The sequence below is a fragment of the Microcaecilia unicolor genome, chromosome 7 (genome assembly GCF_901765095.1).
Source record: "Microcaecilia unicolor chromosome 7, aMicUni1.1, whole genome shotgun sequence".
NCBI lineage: Eukaryota > Metazoa > Chordata > Amphibia > Gymnophiona > Siphonopidae > Microcaecilia > Microcaecilia unicolor.
In genome coordinates this window covers 9,766,533-9,783,762 of record NC_044037.1, presented here as the reverse complement: position 1 = coordinate 9,783,762, position 17,230 = coordinate 9,766,533, and the positions used below count along the sequence as shown (strand labels likewise).

At 47.5% G+C, this 17,230-nt stretch overlaps 1 protein-coding gene across 1 annotated transcript in view; it reads right to left on the bottom strand.

Moving 5' to 3' along the window:
* The window catches only part of EDA2R (ectodysplasin A2 receptor), a 48,102-nt gene that overhangs the window by 6,970 nt on the left and 23,902 nt on the right, over window positions 1-17,230 (bottom strand). The window contains exons 7-8 of the mRNA XM_030210569.1: window positions 9,298-9,414; window positions 4,598-5,145 (exon numbers count right to left, since the gene is read on the bottom strand). Coding sequence (XP_030066429.1) covers window positions 4,598-5,145; window positions 9,298-9,414 — 665 coding nt within the window. The remainder of the gene's footprint in view (window positions 1-4,597; window positions 5,146-9,297; window positions 9,415-17,230) is intronic.

Below are 17,230 nucleotides of genomic sequence, written 5' to 3'. Positions count from 1 at the left end.
TGCATTTTTACATAGGGTGCATGCCTAAAAAATTTGAATAGGTCAAACAAACATTACAAAAATTCCCCAAAACTTGGAAAAATTTGATTTAAATGAGCTTGAACAAACTTTTTAGGTGTGCTTTGCCCAAATGATAGCGCCGATTGGGGAGGCTCCGTCTGTCTGTCTGTCCATGATCCCGGAGGATGGGAGAATAGCAGATGCGGTCCCTCTCCACAAAAGTGGAAGTAAGGGCGAAGCTGTAAACTAGAGGCTGGTAAAGCTGATTTCTGTGGTAACTAAATTAATGGAAATAGTAAATAGAATAGTAAAGTTTTTGGAATCCAATGGATTACAGGACCCGAGGAAACATGGCTTCACTAAAGGCAGGTCTTGACAGACAAATCTGATTAATTTCTTTGGGTGACCAGAGAGTTGGATTGAAGGAGAGTGCTAGATGTGGTGTATTTAAATTTTAGCAAACCCTTTGACCAGGGGCGTAGCCAGACTTTGGCGAGAGGGGGTCCAGAGCCCGAGGTGAGGGGGCACGTTTTAGCCTCCCCGGGCCGCTGACCCCCCCCCCCCCCATTGCCGACTTTGCCCCCCTCCTGCCGCCAACCCGCCATCGCCTACCTTTGCTGGCAGGGGACCCCAACCCCCGCCGGCCGAGGTCCTCTTTTTCTCGCAAAAGGCTTCCTTCTGTTTCTGACGTCCTGCACATTGTATGTGCAGGACGTGAGAAACAGAAGGAAGCCTTCTGCGAGAAGAAGAGGACCTCGGCTGGCGGGGGTTGGGGTCCCCCGCCAGCAAAGGCAGGTGATGGCGGGTTAGCGACGGAAGGGAGCGGTCAGGCGGGTCATTGTCAGGGGGGTCCCAAGGCCAAATCTACGGGGGCCCAGGCCCCACGTAGCTACGCCAGTGCCTTTGACAAGGTTCTGCATAGACTAATAAATAAACTGAGTGCCCTCGCTATGGGCCCTAAAGTGATTGACTGGGTTAGGAACTGGTTGAGTGGAAGGCGACAGAGGGTAGTGGTAAATGGAGGCCATTCAGAGGAAAAGGATTTCATCAGTGGTATGCCGCAAGGTTCAGTTCTTGGGCCGGTTCTTTTTAACATTTTTGGAAGCGATATTGCTGAAGGGTTGTCTGCTAAGATTTGCCTCTATGCGGATCATACCAAAGTCTGCAACAGGGTAGATATACCCCTGATGGTGTAGATAATATGAGAAAGGACTTAGTGAAGCTAGAGGAATGGTCTGGAATTTGGAAGTTTAGATTTCATGCTAAAAAATACAGGGTCATGTGTTCGCCTTTATTTGGCGCAAAAAGGCCACCTCGTGTGAATAGAAGAATACTCTATCAATTAAGGAAGGATGGGGGCATGGGGGTACCGAACTTTGGGCCGTATTATAGAGCTGCCTTAATCCAAATGTTATCCACTGTGCAGACAGGTCCGAATAAGATGTGGACCTATGTGGCTCAGTGGGGGCTGAAGGGGGTGCCCTTATGGGCGGTGGCGTGGCTTCCTTTACAATTGTTGAGAGGTCTACTAACGGGCTTGAGGGGTCAAATGAACGTGGTGCTAGGGGAAGGGGTAAGATGCAGAGCGGCCTGGTTTCTGGGGCGCAAATATCATCTGACTACGCCCATAAGATATGCCACAGATTTTATTCCTGGTAGGGGAGAAGGGGTGTATGGGCACTGGTCAGCGGCATCCCTGCGACTGTTGGGGCAGATCAGAGACTTTATGCAGAAAAAAAGCTAGAGAGGATTTGTCTCTGGAGGCCACGGAGCTTGAAATGGCAATGAGATCTGGGGAAGGTAAGGGGGGGATCTCCCGAATTTACAGAGCTTTACTTCATAAGTCCCAACCATTAAATAAATGTATTTGTAAATGGGAGTCCCTACTAGGTAATACATATGAACCAGAGACCTGGAAAAAGATATTTAAACGACTGTTGTCATTTTCAGTGGCTACCCCCTTGCTGGAAAATGGGTATAAAATGCTGTACCAGCGGTATTTGACTCCTTATCCGGTTATCTCGCATTTTTAAAACTGGAGTGGCGAGATGCTGGCGCAACTGAGGAGCAGAAGGAACATTTTGGCATGTGTGGTGGGATTGTCCGGTGATACAGCAGCTCTGGAAGGACTTACAGATGCGACTGCAGAGCGGCTTGGGAGCCGAGGTTATGCTAACTCCTGACTTGTGCTTGTTGAATGTACCGATGAGGGGAGGTCGTGGCACTTGTCACGGTCCTTTGTCCTATATTGTTACAGCAGCCAGGATCTTAATTGCAAGATATTGGAAACAGCCGGCGACTCCCACCGTGGATCAAGTGCTGGCTAAGGTGGACTATTGTTGTTTAATGGACAAACGTACAGCCTTAAGGCGAGGGGGAATGGTGAGATTTCTAAAAACTTGGACCCCTTATGTGGAATGGTGGGGTTTAACCGGATGATGTGTGGACTAAGGGGGTCTTCCAGCGCAGGGGGAAAATGTTATATACCTGAGATATCCAGAGGGGAGGAGGGGGGGGGGGGCGGTTGTTGATAATGCATAATTGTGAAAGTGCCTAGATTGTTATGTTAGGTTTGGATTATTTATTTATTTATTGTTTGCATTTATATCCCACATTTTCCCACCTCTTTGCGGGCTCAGTGTGGCTTACAATAAGATATGAATAATGAGAATACAGTTGTTACAAATTGGTTGTGGGTTACATTGTACAAGTTATGCGAGATAATCGAAGTATCATTAGGAATATCACAATGGGACATCAACATTGAGACTTTGGGAGGAGACAATGGGAAGCTTAAGGGCAGTGTTAAGACAAAGGAGCACATGGTGTACATATTCCTGTAAGTATATGTATGAGTAATGTGGAATTAGGGGGGATGAGAGATCATAAGTGGATGTGTGATGCATTGATGTGAGTGAGTGTGGACTCTATGTGTTTTGGTTTTTTCCGTAAATTGTCTCAAACAGATGGGTCTTCAGTAATCTGCGGAAGGATGCTTGTTCGTGGATCGCTCTTAAGTTGCATGGCAGTGATGTTATGTAAAGAAAAATGTAATAAAGACATTTAACAAAAAAAATACAGGGTCATGCATTTGAGCTGTAAAAGCCCAAGGGAACGGTACAGAATAGGGGGTGAAGAACCTTTGTGCATGAAAGAGGAGCAGGACTTTGGTGTGATCGTATGTGATGATCTTAAGGTGGTCAAACAGGTAGAAAAGGCAGCGGCATACCGAGGACAGGGCGGTGGGGGTGGTCTGCCCGGGTGCACGCTGCAGGGCGGGGGGTGCATGGAGCAGCCGCGTGGCTGTCGCCTCCGCCAGTTCTCTGCTCCCTCTGATGTTACTTCCTGTTCCGGGGTAGAGGGAGCAGGGAACCGGCGAAGCCACAGCCCCGTGGCTGCTCCCAGCACCTCAGGAGGTAAAAGCAATGCACTGGGGGGGGGGGGGTGTTTGGAGGTGATGCGCCAGGGGGGTGCTGCTGCACCTGTGGAGGGGGGGGGGGGTGTTTGGAGGTGATGCGCCAGGGGGGTGATGCTGCACCTGTGTGTGTGTGTGGGGGGGGGTGTTTGGAGGTGATGCGCCAGGGGGGTGATGCTGCACCTGTGGGGGGGGGGGGGGGGGTGCAGCCTCAATCCACGCCTGGTGGCAGCCGTCCAAGGAACAACACTGAGAAAAGGCAACAGGAAAAGCTAGAAGGATGCTTGAGTGCATAGGGAGAGGAATGGCCAGCAGGAAAAAGGAGGTGATGATGCCCCTGTGTAAGACTCTGGTGAGACCTCATTTGGAATATCATGTACAATTCTGGAGACGCACCTTCAACAAGATATGAATAGGATGGAGTCGGCCCAGAGGGCGGCTACTAAAACGGTCAGTGGTCTGTGAGATAAAGCATATCATTATGTACTCTTTGAAAGAAAGGCAGGACACAGGAGATGTGATAGAGACATTTAAATGCCTGTGTGGTATATATGCACAGGAGGTGACTCTCTTTTAATTGAAATGAAGCTCTGAAACAAGGAGGCGTAGGATAAAGATGGAAGGGGATAGAATCAGAAGTAACCTGAGAAAACACTTCTTCACAGAAAGAGTGGTGAATTTGTGGAACAGCCACCTGGTGGAAGTGGCAGAGATGAAAACAGTACCTGGATTCAAGAGAGTTTGGGACAAGTCCATAGGATCTCTAAGGGAGTGGCAGGGAGAGCAGGTGGCATGGATGGGCAGACTGGACAGGCCATATGGGCTTTATCTGCCTACATTTGTCTCTGTTTCTCTTCATACAGCCCCTGTCACCCTTAACATATCTTTTCACACCCAGTCCCCAAACATGAGTTTCCAAATGAAGAAAGGGGAAATATTCCATTTGGTCATGATATAAAATTTGCACTTACAAACTCATTTTTGGCCATCCACAACCCTAACGTGCACCTAAAAAAAACTTTGAAAACAAGAGGAAATGTGGATCGATTTACTTCAGCCGTAAAGAAATGGCTTTGTTTGGAATTTATGGGCTAAAATCAAAGCACAAGGGCTTGTACCTAAGTAACACGCCTGATCCGAGAGAGACCACAGCAAATGGTAGAGTATTGATGCATCACTTACCTCATTCTGCAGGACAACAGGTTGGAAGCCTGGGCATGACTCATGGCACGCTGCCTCTGGCACCTCTGAAACATGGGCTTTCTGAAGACTGGCAGTGCAGACACAGTCCACAGGTGCTTCCCTTCGTAACAGCGTCCCATCGCCTAGCATTGTCCTCGTTCCCTGGTTTCTAGACCACTCTTGGTCCTTGGTGTCTGTAAACCCCATCTCTGTAGAGAATTGCTGAAGGTCCAGTTCTGTGCACTCCACTGGGAAGTGGGCCCAGTGCTGCTGACGTTGTGGCTCTGGGGCACAGGGTGATGCTACTGGGTTCTGCGGGGAGGGCATCACACATCCTACTGGGCTCTGCCGGGCATCTGAGGACATTGAGCAGTCGCTGCAGCCAGAGTTCCTGAGCAGAGGTTGGGTTTCTGACAAGCTCCTTATTAGCTGGGGTTCCGTTGCAGGCAGTGGTATTGGAGCACATGAGAGATCTGGCTGCAGGGGGCAGGGTAGACCGCAGGGTCCAATGCAGGATGTAGTGACTGGCTGCATCTCTTCAACTGGACCTAGCAAAAGCAAAGCGAGACAAAGCCACACTCATTAGTCAGATCCGTGCTCCGACCACAATAAGAACATAAGAGAACATTAGAGTAGCCATACTGGGTCAGACCAATGGTCCATCTAGCCCAGTATCCTGTTTTCCAAACAGTGGCCAAGCCCGGTCACAAGTAACTGACAGAAACCCAAAGAGTAGCAACATTCTATGTAGAACCCCAAAGAATAGCAAGATTCTGGAATTCTAAAGAGTGACAAGATTCCGGAATCCTAAAGAGTAGCATGATTCCATGTAGAACCCCAAAGAACATCAAGACTCCGGAATCCTAAAGAGTAACAAGATTCCATGTAGAACCCCAAAGAATAGCAAGATTCTGGAATCCTGAAGAGTGACAAGAGTCCATGCAGAATCTCAGAGTATCAACTTTCCATGCTACAAATCCCAGAGCAAACAGTTGCTTCCCATTTCTGTCTCAATAGCATACTATGGACTTTTCCTCCAGGAATTTGTCCAAATCCAGCCAGAATGACCAACTGGCGCCAGTTTTCTCAGGACAGCTCAGTCCTAGTTTTATCTTACTTGCATGCAGGAACTCACAATCCTGCTTTTCACAAGACTATAGGTGCTGAACTTAAACCAAGACTGGATCAGCCTAACATACACAGTGGAACTAAATGTAAGCCTAGTATGGACTAGGAAGTGTTGTCTAATGAAACAAGATTTAATAACAGAGATGCCCAAGAATTTCAGCCTTCCAACAGAATAGGCATAGGACTGGGCATTTCTGTTCACACAGGTAACCAGGATGTTGGGAATGAAGCTTCCGGATGCAGGGCAGGGTGAGCATGATCCAGTGGGTTTATCCCACAATGCAGTGGGCCTTAGTCTCACGAATGTTTGCAGAAAAAGCAGACCTTCAGTTTGATCTGCGATCTGCCAAGCTTTCTAAGAGGCTTCTCCTTGCTTTCGTTTACTGCATGGAGGAAACAGTATCTGATATCTGGGGTGGCTGAAATCTACTGAGCTCACAACAGGGTTATATGTGTGGCGTGGGTATTGGAGGTCTCGGTCTCTTCCTCCACCTCGTACCCTTTCCTGAAGGGCAATAATCAAAGAGAACAAAACTGAATTTCCAGCTATTGCACTTAGGAAACGTGACGGCAGTGCTACACCCCAGAGGTGGCTGCACTCTTGCACTTGTGCTTGTAATGTTAGTAAATCCAACAGAAATTGCCCAGTCATGTCTCTTTCTTCTCTAAAGGGACAACTGAAATTCACTTTATAGCATAACGCCTGCCCTCTTCAACCTCACATTCAGGCTTATTTTCGAAAGAGAAGGGCGCCCATCTTTCGACAAAAATCGGGAGATGGGCGTCCTTCTCCCAGTGTCGCCCAAATCGGCATAATCGAAAGCTGATTTTGAGGGCCCTCAACTGCTTTCCATCGCAGGGACTACCAAAGTTCACGGGGGCGTGTCAGAAGCATAGCAAAGGCGGGACTGGGGCGTACTTAACACATGGGCGTCCGCGGCCGATAATGGAAAAAAGAAGGGTGTCCCTGACAAACACTTGGCTGACTTTACTTGGTCCTTTTTTTTTTTACGACCAAGGCACAAAAAGGTGCCCAAACTGACCAGATGACCACCAGAGGGAATCAGGGATGACCTCCCCTTACTCCCCCAGTGGCCACTAACCCCCTCCCACCCTCAAAAAGAACTTTAAAAATATTTTGTGCCAGCCTCAAATGTCATACTCAGGTCCATCACAGCAGTATGCAGATCCCTGGAGCAGTTTTAGTGAGTGCAGTGTAGTTCAGGCAGGCGGACCCAGGCCCATCCCCCCCTACCTTACACTTGTGGTGGTAAATGTGAGCCCTCCCAAACCTACTGTACCCACATCTAGGTGCCCCCCTTCATCTCTAAGGGCTATGGTAGTGGTGTACAGTTGTGGGGAGTGGGTTTTGGGGGGGCTCAGCACACAAGGTAAGGGAGCTATGTACCTGGGAGCAATTTATGAAGTCCACTGCAGTGCCCCCTAGGGTGCCCGGTTGGTGTCCTGGCATGTCAGGGGGACCAGTGCACTACGAATGCTGGCTCCTCCCACGACCAAATGGCTTGGATTTGGTCGTTTCTGAGATGGGCGTCCTCGGTTTCCATTATCGCCGAAAATCGGGGACGACCATCTCTAAGGTCGACCTAAATGTTGAGATTTGGGCGTCCCCGACCGTATTATCGAAACAAAAGATGGCTGTCCATCTTGTTTCGATAATACGGGTTTCCCCGCCCCTTCGCGGGGACGTCCTGCGAGGACGCCGTCAGGAAAACTTGGGCGCCCTGTTCGATTATGCCCCTCATTGTGTCCCTATCTTCCACTTGTAAACACTTTAGGGCAGGAATTAGCAACCTGTTGTGTGTCTGTAATTTCCTATACTAACCTCACTGAAGATCACCTACCAGACAAAGGAGTGAAGCTTTCAGCCTGCATCTAACAACCCCATCTGTACAGCAGTGCATAGCTTCTACTGCAAGCATAATACCGTGCCATGCAGAAAGCTAATAGAATGCAAATTTTATGCGTGGAAAACTTGCGGCTAATAGTGGTGAATCTAGAAACTGAATCCGTGGCAGAAATCTATGGCTCGGTTTCGGCTCGTGCCTACTCCCCCCCCCCCCCCCCCCCCCAGCAAAAGATGTCGTCCCCCCCTCCCCCCGCACCCTTCCTCAAAGGAGAATGAATCCTTGAGGGCTGCTGCCACTGCCACCCCTTGAGCACCCCTCGAACCCCAAATTTGGTCGGCCTCTAGGTGAAACATACTGGACACATGCGCACAAAGGTTTCACGGTGAGCGAGGGTTTTGTGCGTATTTTCAAACAGATATCGCAAGTGAAAGCACACCCTGGTGCTTTTCTTCTGCGACTGAATATGAGCCCCTCAAAATATTGCTTACACATAAATTTTTGCGAGGCTTCTATTTAGGCAAAGAAGGTATAAACAAGGAACGTGGTGAAGTCTACTTATATGGGGGAACGTTGTTTGATAACCGTGAGTTGCTTTGCTTGGAGGGTGGAGAGAGGAGATCTGGTGGCGGTGCAGTCACCGTGCTCGGATACGGAGAAGGCACTTGCCAGCCAAAATTTTAAAGAAACATTGGACTGTTTAACAGAGTGGAGGAGTGGCCTAGTGGTTAGAGCATTGGTCTTGCGATCCAGAGGTGGCCGGTTGAAATCCCACTGCTGCTCCTTGTGATCTTGGGCAAGTCACTTAACCCTCCATTGCCTCTGGTACAAACTTAGACTGTGAGCCCTCCTGGGACAGAGAAATATCCAGAGTACCTGAATGTATCTCACCTTGAGCTACTACTGAAAAAGGTATGAGCAAAATCTAAATAAATAAATAAAGATTCTAGAATTCTAAAGAATAACAAGATTCCATGCAGAGTTTCAAAGTGTAGCAACATTCCATGTAGAACCCCAAAGAGTAACAAGACTCTTTGGAGTGGAGGAGTGGCCTAGTGGTTAGAGCACTGGTTTTGGGATTCAAATCCCACTGCTGCTCCTTGTGATCTTGGGCAAGTCACTTAACCCTCCATTGCCTCAGGTACAAACTTAGATTGTGAGCCCTCCTGGGACAGACAAATATCCAGAGTACCTGAATGTAACTCACCTTGAGCTACTACTGAAAAAGGTGTGAGCAAAATTTAAATAAATAAAAATAGACACCAATATGCATTTTTACAGTAACCGTGCACCTAAAGCCCCGTTTACCTCCGGATGCCACGGAATTCTCAATGGCCTGATTAGCACTCATTTTAATGCAATGTGTGGGCCATGTGTTGCCCATTAGTTACCACCTGCGCTCAATCCCTCTCTGCATTGCTCAGCACGTACAACCCGTGTTCAACACACGGTAACCACGTGGCTAGGACCACGGTAGCTTTTTGCATCAGCCCGAAGACTGTGTTTGAAGATTGGGTGTAAAGGCCACGTGTTTCACAACTTGTTTCGGGTTTTTTTCATCCCGACAACCAGGTTTATGCTCTAAGAATGCCCCTGTGTTCTGTAGCTATCCGTCTGCACGCTTACTGTTTTGGCAACTGAGCCAGTCTCCTGAATAAACCTTTGAAAATGTGTAATGCACTTCTTGCGTATTTCATAAGCCCTCACCTCGCACATGCTGACAGATGTCTGCGTCAGAGGCAGATGAGGGATGCTGGGGGTCACAGGGGGGTCTGGTTGTGAACAGCACCGTCTGCACAGCTTCATCCTCCGATCTCTGAAATGCTGAGCAAGAAGAAAAATACTTGATCAGTTAATGAGGGATAAGCCCTCCTCTTCCTTACACAACATCCCCCGCCCCAACCTTAGTCCTCCTTTTTTCTCTCAGTGCTCGGCCCCGGGGTACACACCGCAAAGATCTTTGTGCGACTTTCAGTAAATAATGGAGTGTCACTAATATTCAAGAGGAGGGGGTGATATGCTGTATATGGGAGTGAGATATGGGGGTCTCTAACCCCAAATTATCCCGAACTGGACGGAGCGCCAACAGAAATCCTGCACCCCACATCCACAGAAACACCCCAACAATGGATACCAGGCAGAATTAGGGCACTTTCCTTTACCACTCAGTGACAGCAACAAAACCTCCTTCCACTAATAGGCAGCCTGTGAGGTAACATAAAACCCTGGAAAAACACACTCAACACATACATAGAAATCCTAGTCTAACAAATGAACATACACACAGAAGAACCCAAACAGCTTCAACTCTGCTTAGGAAAAGGAGCAGTGGCATGCAATCAGGGCCTTCAAGGTGTTCACAGAATCCCTAGCACTGCCCCAACCAAGGAGGTTTGATTGAGAATAGGAGACGGCATGACGTCAAAAAGTTGAAGCCACCAGTGGCGTTCCTGGCCTGGATGGCACCCGGGGCGGAGACCCCCCCCCCCCCCCCGCTAAATGACACCTTCCCCCCCCTCCGGCAAAATGACACCTCCCCCGGGTGCACGCCACGGCACGCGCCTGCTCTGAGTTCGCTAAACTTCGCTTTGCTGCAGCTCCCTCTGCAGCGAACGAGCGACGAAGTTTAGTGAACTCGGAGCAGGCGCGCGCCGCGGCACCCCCCAGCGGTGTGCACCCGGGGCGGACTGCCCCCCCCCCCCCCGCCACTGGAAGCCACTTAGGTCAGTCTGTGTTTCTCCTTCCCCGCGCAGCCGTCGTTCTGCATACTCTCAAAACAAAGCAAACAAACCTATGAGCTGCTGCATCCACGGTGTCGTTATGGTTGGCAGCATTTTTATTTCATCTGACTTGTATTTTCAAACATGCCTACTTTTGCAGCATACGGATGTACACAGAGAAAGTATAATAACGGAATAACTTTTCATAGGTAGAGCAGTAATTTGTTATAAATCATAATCGGCGTGTCGTTTGGAGAGGCTGGTTATAGGGACAACCTAGCATGTGTTATATTCGTGCAGAGATTTTTTTTTCTCCTGGGAAAGGGCCACTAAAACAGATATCACGTTATGAGAATCAGAGTTTATATCTATCTATCTATTTATTTATTTACTTATTTATGACATTTATAGACCACATGAAAACATGAATTAGGTTGAAGCCTGGGAGCATTTAAAATCTTTTTTTTTCCTGTGCCTAGATCAAAAGAGAAAGATGGTTTGTGGGAACTAGCTCCTTTTGTTTTGTGAAATGAAGGTATATTATAAAAATGCAGTTAATATTGTTTATTACTACTATTTAAGAGAGGTATTGAATAATGAGGGCAGAGCTACCTTCATGCAGACTAAATGTGCCAGACTTACTATTTATAAGTACAATTTAAAAAAAAACATTAGGTTGAAACCTGGGAGCCTTAACATCTTTTTTTTTTCCTGTGCTTACATCAAAAGAAAAAGATGGCATGTGGAAACTTGCTGCTTTTGTTTTGTGGATTGCAGTGGTATATTATAAAATGCACTTGCCTTTTTTATTACTACTATTTCAAAGACAGGTATTGAATAATGAGTGAAGGGCTTCTCTCATGAAGAAGTTCTGTCCAGAGTCAATCTAAATGTGCCAGCATTGTCCAGTTCAGTACACTATTAGCCGCCAAGTTTATAGAAAGTTAATTATGTTCAATGGAAAATAAATCTGTTGGCTCAGGCTTCTTGCTATCTGAATATTCTATCACTGTTTCATTATTGCTACCAATAATTACATATTAAGGGCATTTGCTTTAAACTTTGTTTTAATTCATTTATCCATAGTAATATAGTAGATGACGGCAGAAAAAGACCTGCACGGTCCACCCAGTCTGCCCAACAAGATAAACTCACGTGTCATTTTTTGTGTATATCTTACCTTGATTTGTACCTGTCTTTTTCAGGGCACAGACCGTACAAGTCTGCCCAGCACTTATACGGTCGAGGGGGCGAGGTTTAGGCAAGACGAGCAATGAAAAAAATACAGACGCGGGTCCCAATTTTTTGGGCTGCTCCACCATTGTTGGGTGACCTGTGGCCTCTCCCCCAACAACGCTGATTGGTTCATTGAAGGATGCAGCACTATCCCCACCTCCCAACCACCCGCCCCGCCTCCCTCCACCGGCTCTGGCACAGACCATGTAAGTCTGCCCAGCACTATCCCCACCTCCCAACCACCAGCTCTGCTTCCCACCGTCCCTACATGCACATGGTTTTGCTTTTTAAACCCAAATGTGAATCCTAAGGGTGGTTGAATAATTAGGTGCAAATTGTGCTTCTGACTTTACTTGTTTTGGACTGCTTTGTGTCCCGCTGATCTGTGTAGCTGCTGTCTGGAATTTTGGAAGATGGAAATGAGAAGATAATAATTAAGTTTTGGAAGTATTGTGTATATGTCAGTTTTTCAATGTGCGTCTGCCAGAACTGGTTTTAGACATGGCTGGAGCCCACAAGAAAAACCTCACTCATTGGCCTTCAATCTCCAGAGTGGTAAATCTCCAGCTTTGAGAAGGGCCACCCTTGGCATCTCTGAACTGACAGCCAAATAAATGGACTGCTCCTGCTCCCCGCTGCTTGTTTCAGGTTCTGAGCAGCATGCCAGGGCTTCTTGCGCAAGTATGCATGAGAATTCCTGGCATGCTGCTCAGAGCCAGAAACAAGCAACGGGGAGTGGCAGTAGTCCATTTATATGGCTGGTGAGGCTCAGCATCCCTGCCAGCAAAGGTATGCCTAGCATGCCCACATGAGGAGAGAGAGGAATTTGTTGCTCCCTTAGTCCATCTTGGGGGTCCCCCAAAATTACAAGCTGGCTGTGCACGAAGAGAAAGCCTGTTAAAAATTTCCCAGCACGCCACTGGCTAAATATGTGGATATTTTTCAAAGTTCAGCTCACTTCAGCTCTCCAATGCCCTCCCCCCCTCCCCTCCCCTGTCCAGTGCAGAGGCTCTGGTAGAATCCAGCCAATGGGAAGGCTTCAAGTTCTAGTTACAGTAAGGATGGGCTGAGCTGCAAGCAGGGTTGCCAGTTCCGCGATTTTATCGCGGAACTGGGTGAGGTTTAGGCAAGACGAGCAATGAAAAAAACACAGACGTAGGTCCCGATTTTTTGGGCTGCTCCACCATTGTTGGGTGACCTGCGCCCCCCCCCCCCCCCCCCAACGACACTGATTGGTTCATTGAAGGATGCAGCCTGAGCCTGCATTGAGTGATGTCACTGGCCAAGTTGCGTCACTATTGGAGGGCTCAGCTCACCATACTGGTCCAAAATGGTGAGCCCTCCATTAGTTAGGCAGTGACATCACTTGGCCAGTGACATCACTCAGTGCAGGCAGGCACAGAGAGGAGGGGGGATGCAGAACAACTCGAGGGCTGGCCAGCTGAGCAGCACACTTGGAGGACTGAGGACTCAGCACATAGATGAGCAGGCTGAGGGGTGGAATGGATGGATGGGCGGGCACCCCCCTCTCCTCATCTAACTTCAGGTTGCTATTTTTGGCATTGGTTTAGGCTGGAAAATTTTACGCCACCTGGCAACTCTGGCTGCAAGAGCTTCGGGGGGAGCTGAGCTCTGCACGGGGTCTTAGGAGAGAACCAGTGAGTTTTCTGGGGCAGAGACAGAAGGGGGGAGATTGTTGAAAAAAAAAAAAAAAGAGTAGGACTGAAGAATATGGGGGGAATTACGAAGGGTCTGCTGTCAGCTGAGGAAAAGGACTGGCAAATGCCAGAATTCAACACAATGGTGGACCGGGGTTGGGGGCACTGCCTGGATGAGCAAATGACCAGCAGGCCAACACTAGAAAAGAGAGCTAGAAAGTGCATGAAAGTGGAGGAGTGGCCTAGTGGTTAGGGTGGTGGACTTTGGTCCTGGGGAACTGAGTTCAATTCCCACTTCAGGCACAGGCAGCTCCTTGTGACTCTGGGCAAGTCACTTAACCCTCCATTGCCCCATGTAAGCTGCATTGAGCCTGCCATGAGTGGGAAAGCGCGGGGTACAAATGTAACAAAAATAAAATAGATACTATTGGAAATTCTACATGGAATGTTGCTATTCCACTAGCAACATTCCATGTAGAAGGCTGCGCAGGCTTCTGTTTCTGTGAGTCTGACGTCCTGCATGTACGTGCAGGACGTCAGACTCACAGAAGCAGAAGCCTGCGCGGCCACATTGGTGATCTGCAAGGGCCGACTTCTACAAGTAGAATCTCAAATAGTAGCAGCAAGGAGTGGCCTAGTGGTTAGAGTGGTGGACTTTGGTCCTGAGGAACTGAGTTCAATTCCCACTTCAGTCACAGGCAGCTCCTTGTGACTCTGGGCAAGTCACTTAACCCTCCATTGCCCCATGTAAGCCGCTTTGAGCCTGCCATGAGTGGGAAAGCGCAGGGTACAAATGTAACAAAAAAAAAAAATCAGTATTTTCGAAACCTATTTTTAGACGTTTTTCTATGAAGTCCATCAGAAGTGTGTTCAAATCACAAGGAGGCGTGTTGGGGCATTTCGAAGGTGGGATTAGGGCGTTCCTAACACTTGGACATTTCTGTTTTGTTCCATTACGGCTGTAAAATGCCCAAGACTAAAACCAAGACGTTTTGGTCTAGACCTGTTTTCACAATATATAAGGAGCAACAAAGTGCCCTAAATGACCAGATGACCACTGGAGGGAATCAGGAGTTACCACCCCCCCCCCCCCCCCCCCCAGTGGTCACTGACCACCTTCCCACCTCCAAAAAATGTGAATACAAATATGGGTCACCAGCCTCTATGACAGCTGCAGATGTTAAAATCAGGTCTATTAGAGCAGCAGGCAGGTCCCTGGAGTAGCGTAGTGGTCGGTACAGCACACTGTGGCGGACCCAGGTCCCTCTCTCCCTCTACCTGTCACACTTGTGGTGGAAACTGTGACCGCTCCCAAAGTCACCAAAACGCTACTGTACCTACATAGGTGCCCCCTTCACTCATAAGGGCTATTGTAGTGGGGGACAGCGGATTTTGGAGGGCTCAGAGGACAAGATAAGGGAGCAAAGGTGAGATGTATACCTGGGAGCATTTCATGGAGTGCCCCATTGCTCTCCTGGGATGTCTGGGGGACCAGTCTACTAAAAATGTTGGCTCCTCCTAAATCCCAACGGCATAAATCGCTACGTTTTGCACCTATTCGCTTTTTTTTGTTTTTTTGCTTTTTTTTCCGAAAATGGACCAAAAAACAAAACATCCAAATCACAAAACCTTGTTCAAAACAGTATTTAAAAAAAAAAAAGATAAGACAATTTTCTTTTTTGAAAATGACCTTCTTTCCTATTCGGATTTAGACGTCACATCAAAAATGCTCCTCCACATGTCCCTTCTTCCCCCTCCCTCCAAGTTTGTCAATGGTCTTCTACCACCCCGCTGCTGTTGTGCTACTTCTTAAGGCTCATATACCCCAGTGCCCCCACCATTTCTACCTCCTGTAGGACGTAAGGGGGTAATGATATTTAAAATATTTGTGAGCAATGGGAACAGTGCTAGTCATCCATCTGTCTATAACTCTGAAGATAGATTTCGGAAAGGTGAGGGTGACACAGAACTTAAAAGTTTCTTCAAATCAACACAGAAGTCAAAATGAGAAGTGACAAATGTTATAGGTGACTCTCAGAAAGAGACAAAGACGAGACGCTGTTCAGCAGAAACAGTGAGTACATTAACCTTAGTTAAGGGTATGCACATCTCATGAATCCCCTGCTATAAATGTCACCGCACGCCACTAAAAAGTGTGTAGAACACCAATAAACCACAAAGACAGCTGCCTAGCATGCCAGATTTTGAAGGTATTCCAGCCAGAAGTGTCTGTTCCCCACTTACTTGAAGGCCAAGTGCATGATTCCAAGTTTTCAAATTTATTGGTACTTTTTACACTTCCTAATGAAATATCTCGTAAGGAAGTTTTGAAAAAAAGGGAAGTTAGATAATCATTGAATCAGTAAGCGAACAGGTAGAGACAGGATGCCGTCTGCTTATATTTTCACATTCTTAGACAGTTCCGTTCAGTAATTGGATTGCGACACTTTTCTCTCTCTGCTCATTACCAGATTACATTATTGTAATATTGTGTATCTTGGCTGTCCCCATTTTCGTATTAAAAAAAAACAAAAACGGAAACACTCCGCCGCTCTGACCACATTTTTCATCTTCTGCAGAGTCACCACTGGCTTCTGGTGGGACAACACATCATTTCTAAAACACTACTCTTCACTTTTAAGGCTTTAACGATCCCCAATTCACCGTCTCGTGTTCTTTGATCCCTGAATGATCATCGCCTGGTTCTTCCAGGCCCAAAACAAGCTACTCTCGAATCCACCAGACGCACAGCCTTTAGTCCTGCCTCCAGCCCTACGTGCAGAATCCTCACTGAAACAATTTAAGATTGCTTTGAAAGCTTTCTGTCCTGCATAGAGGGGTTACGTCCATGCGTTAGGATCTTTCTCCTTTCCCCTTGTCCCCCTTCTTTTTTCCTCTTCCCTACCTACCTCCCTTTTCCCCCTAATTTCACTTTGTTGGAGACTTCTTTCCTATCTAAGGGGCCCTTTTACTAAACCGTGTCGGTGCCTATGCACGCCCAACGCATGTCAACTTGGAGTTACCGCCTGGCTACCGCGTGGCCCGGTCGGTAATTTTGGGGGTTTTTTACGAGCCTTCTTATTTTCCTGCGCGTGGCGGAAACCGGCCGGTTAATTGTCATTCTACGCGCGTAGACGATTATCGCATGGATCGTGCAAGAGACCTTGTGGTGGTAAGGTCTCAGGACCAAAATGGATGTGCGCCAGTTTTTATTTTGCCACACGTCCATTTTCGGCAAAAATTTTTTAAAAAGGCCTTTTTTACAGGCACGCAGAAAAATGGATCTGAGCGCCCAAAACACGCGCCTACGCTAGTGCAGCCCATGTTTCAGTGCACCTTAGTAAAAGGATCCCCCCAAATTGTAATTCCTTTCCTACTATCTATTTGTAAACTTGTTAGAAAGAAAATGAATGAATGAATTACAGGGCAGAATTGCAGCACTGCGGACCTTCCTCTTTGCTCTCCAATATATGGCATCTCTGGCACCCCCTCTCTTTTGGGATCTGCTGTCTCCATGTGTGCCACATTCTTAAATCTGTCTAGAGGGAGATACAGAATGGAAGCTGGCCTGCTAGAGTTAGTCCCCTTTCCCTATGTGTCCTATCTGTCTGTCCTACCCTTATCCCTTATTTGTCCTGATTCAGATTGTAAGCTCTTTTGAGCAGGGACTGTCTTTTCTTCATGTTCAATTGTGAGGCACTGCATACGACTGGTAGCGCTGTAGAAATGATTTGTAGTAGTAGCAGTAGAGATCCCAGTCCAGAAACTATAGACTAGAGGAATGCCTAACCTTGGTCACACATGCAGAACACAGACAGACTCTCACTAAATATAGAATAAGTGACCACAAACTAGAAATAGAAAGAGGCAGAGAAAAACAGAACTAGAAACCCCAAGGAGCCCGAATCTGCATGTAATGCAACACCGGAGAAATAGAAACAGAGATGCGTGTCCTAAAATACAATATAAGAACACAGTGGAGGAGTGGCCTAGTGGTTAGAGCACCAGTCTTGCAATGGTTCAAAT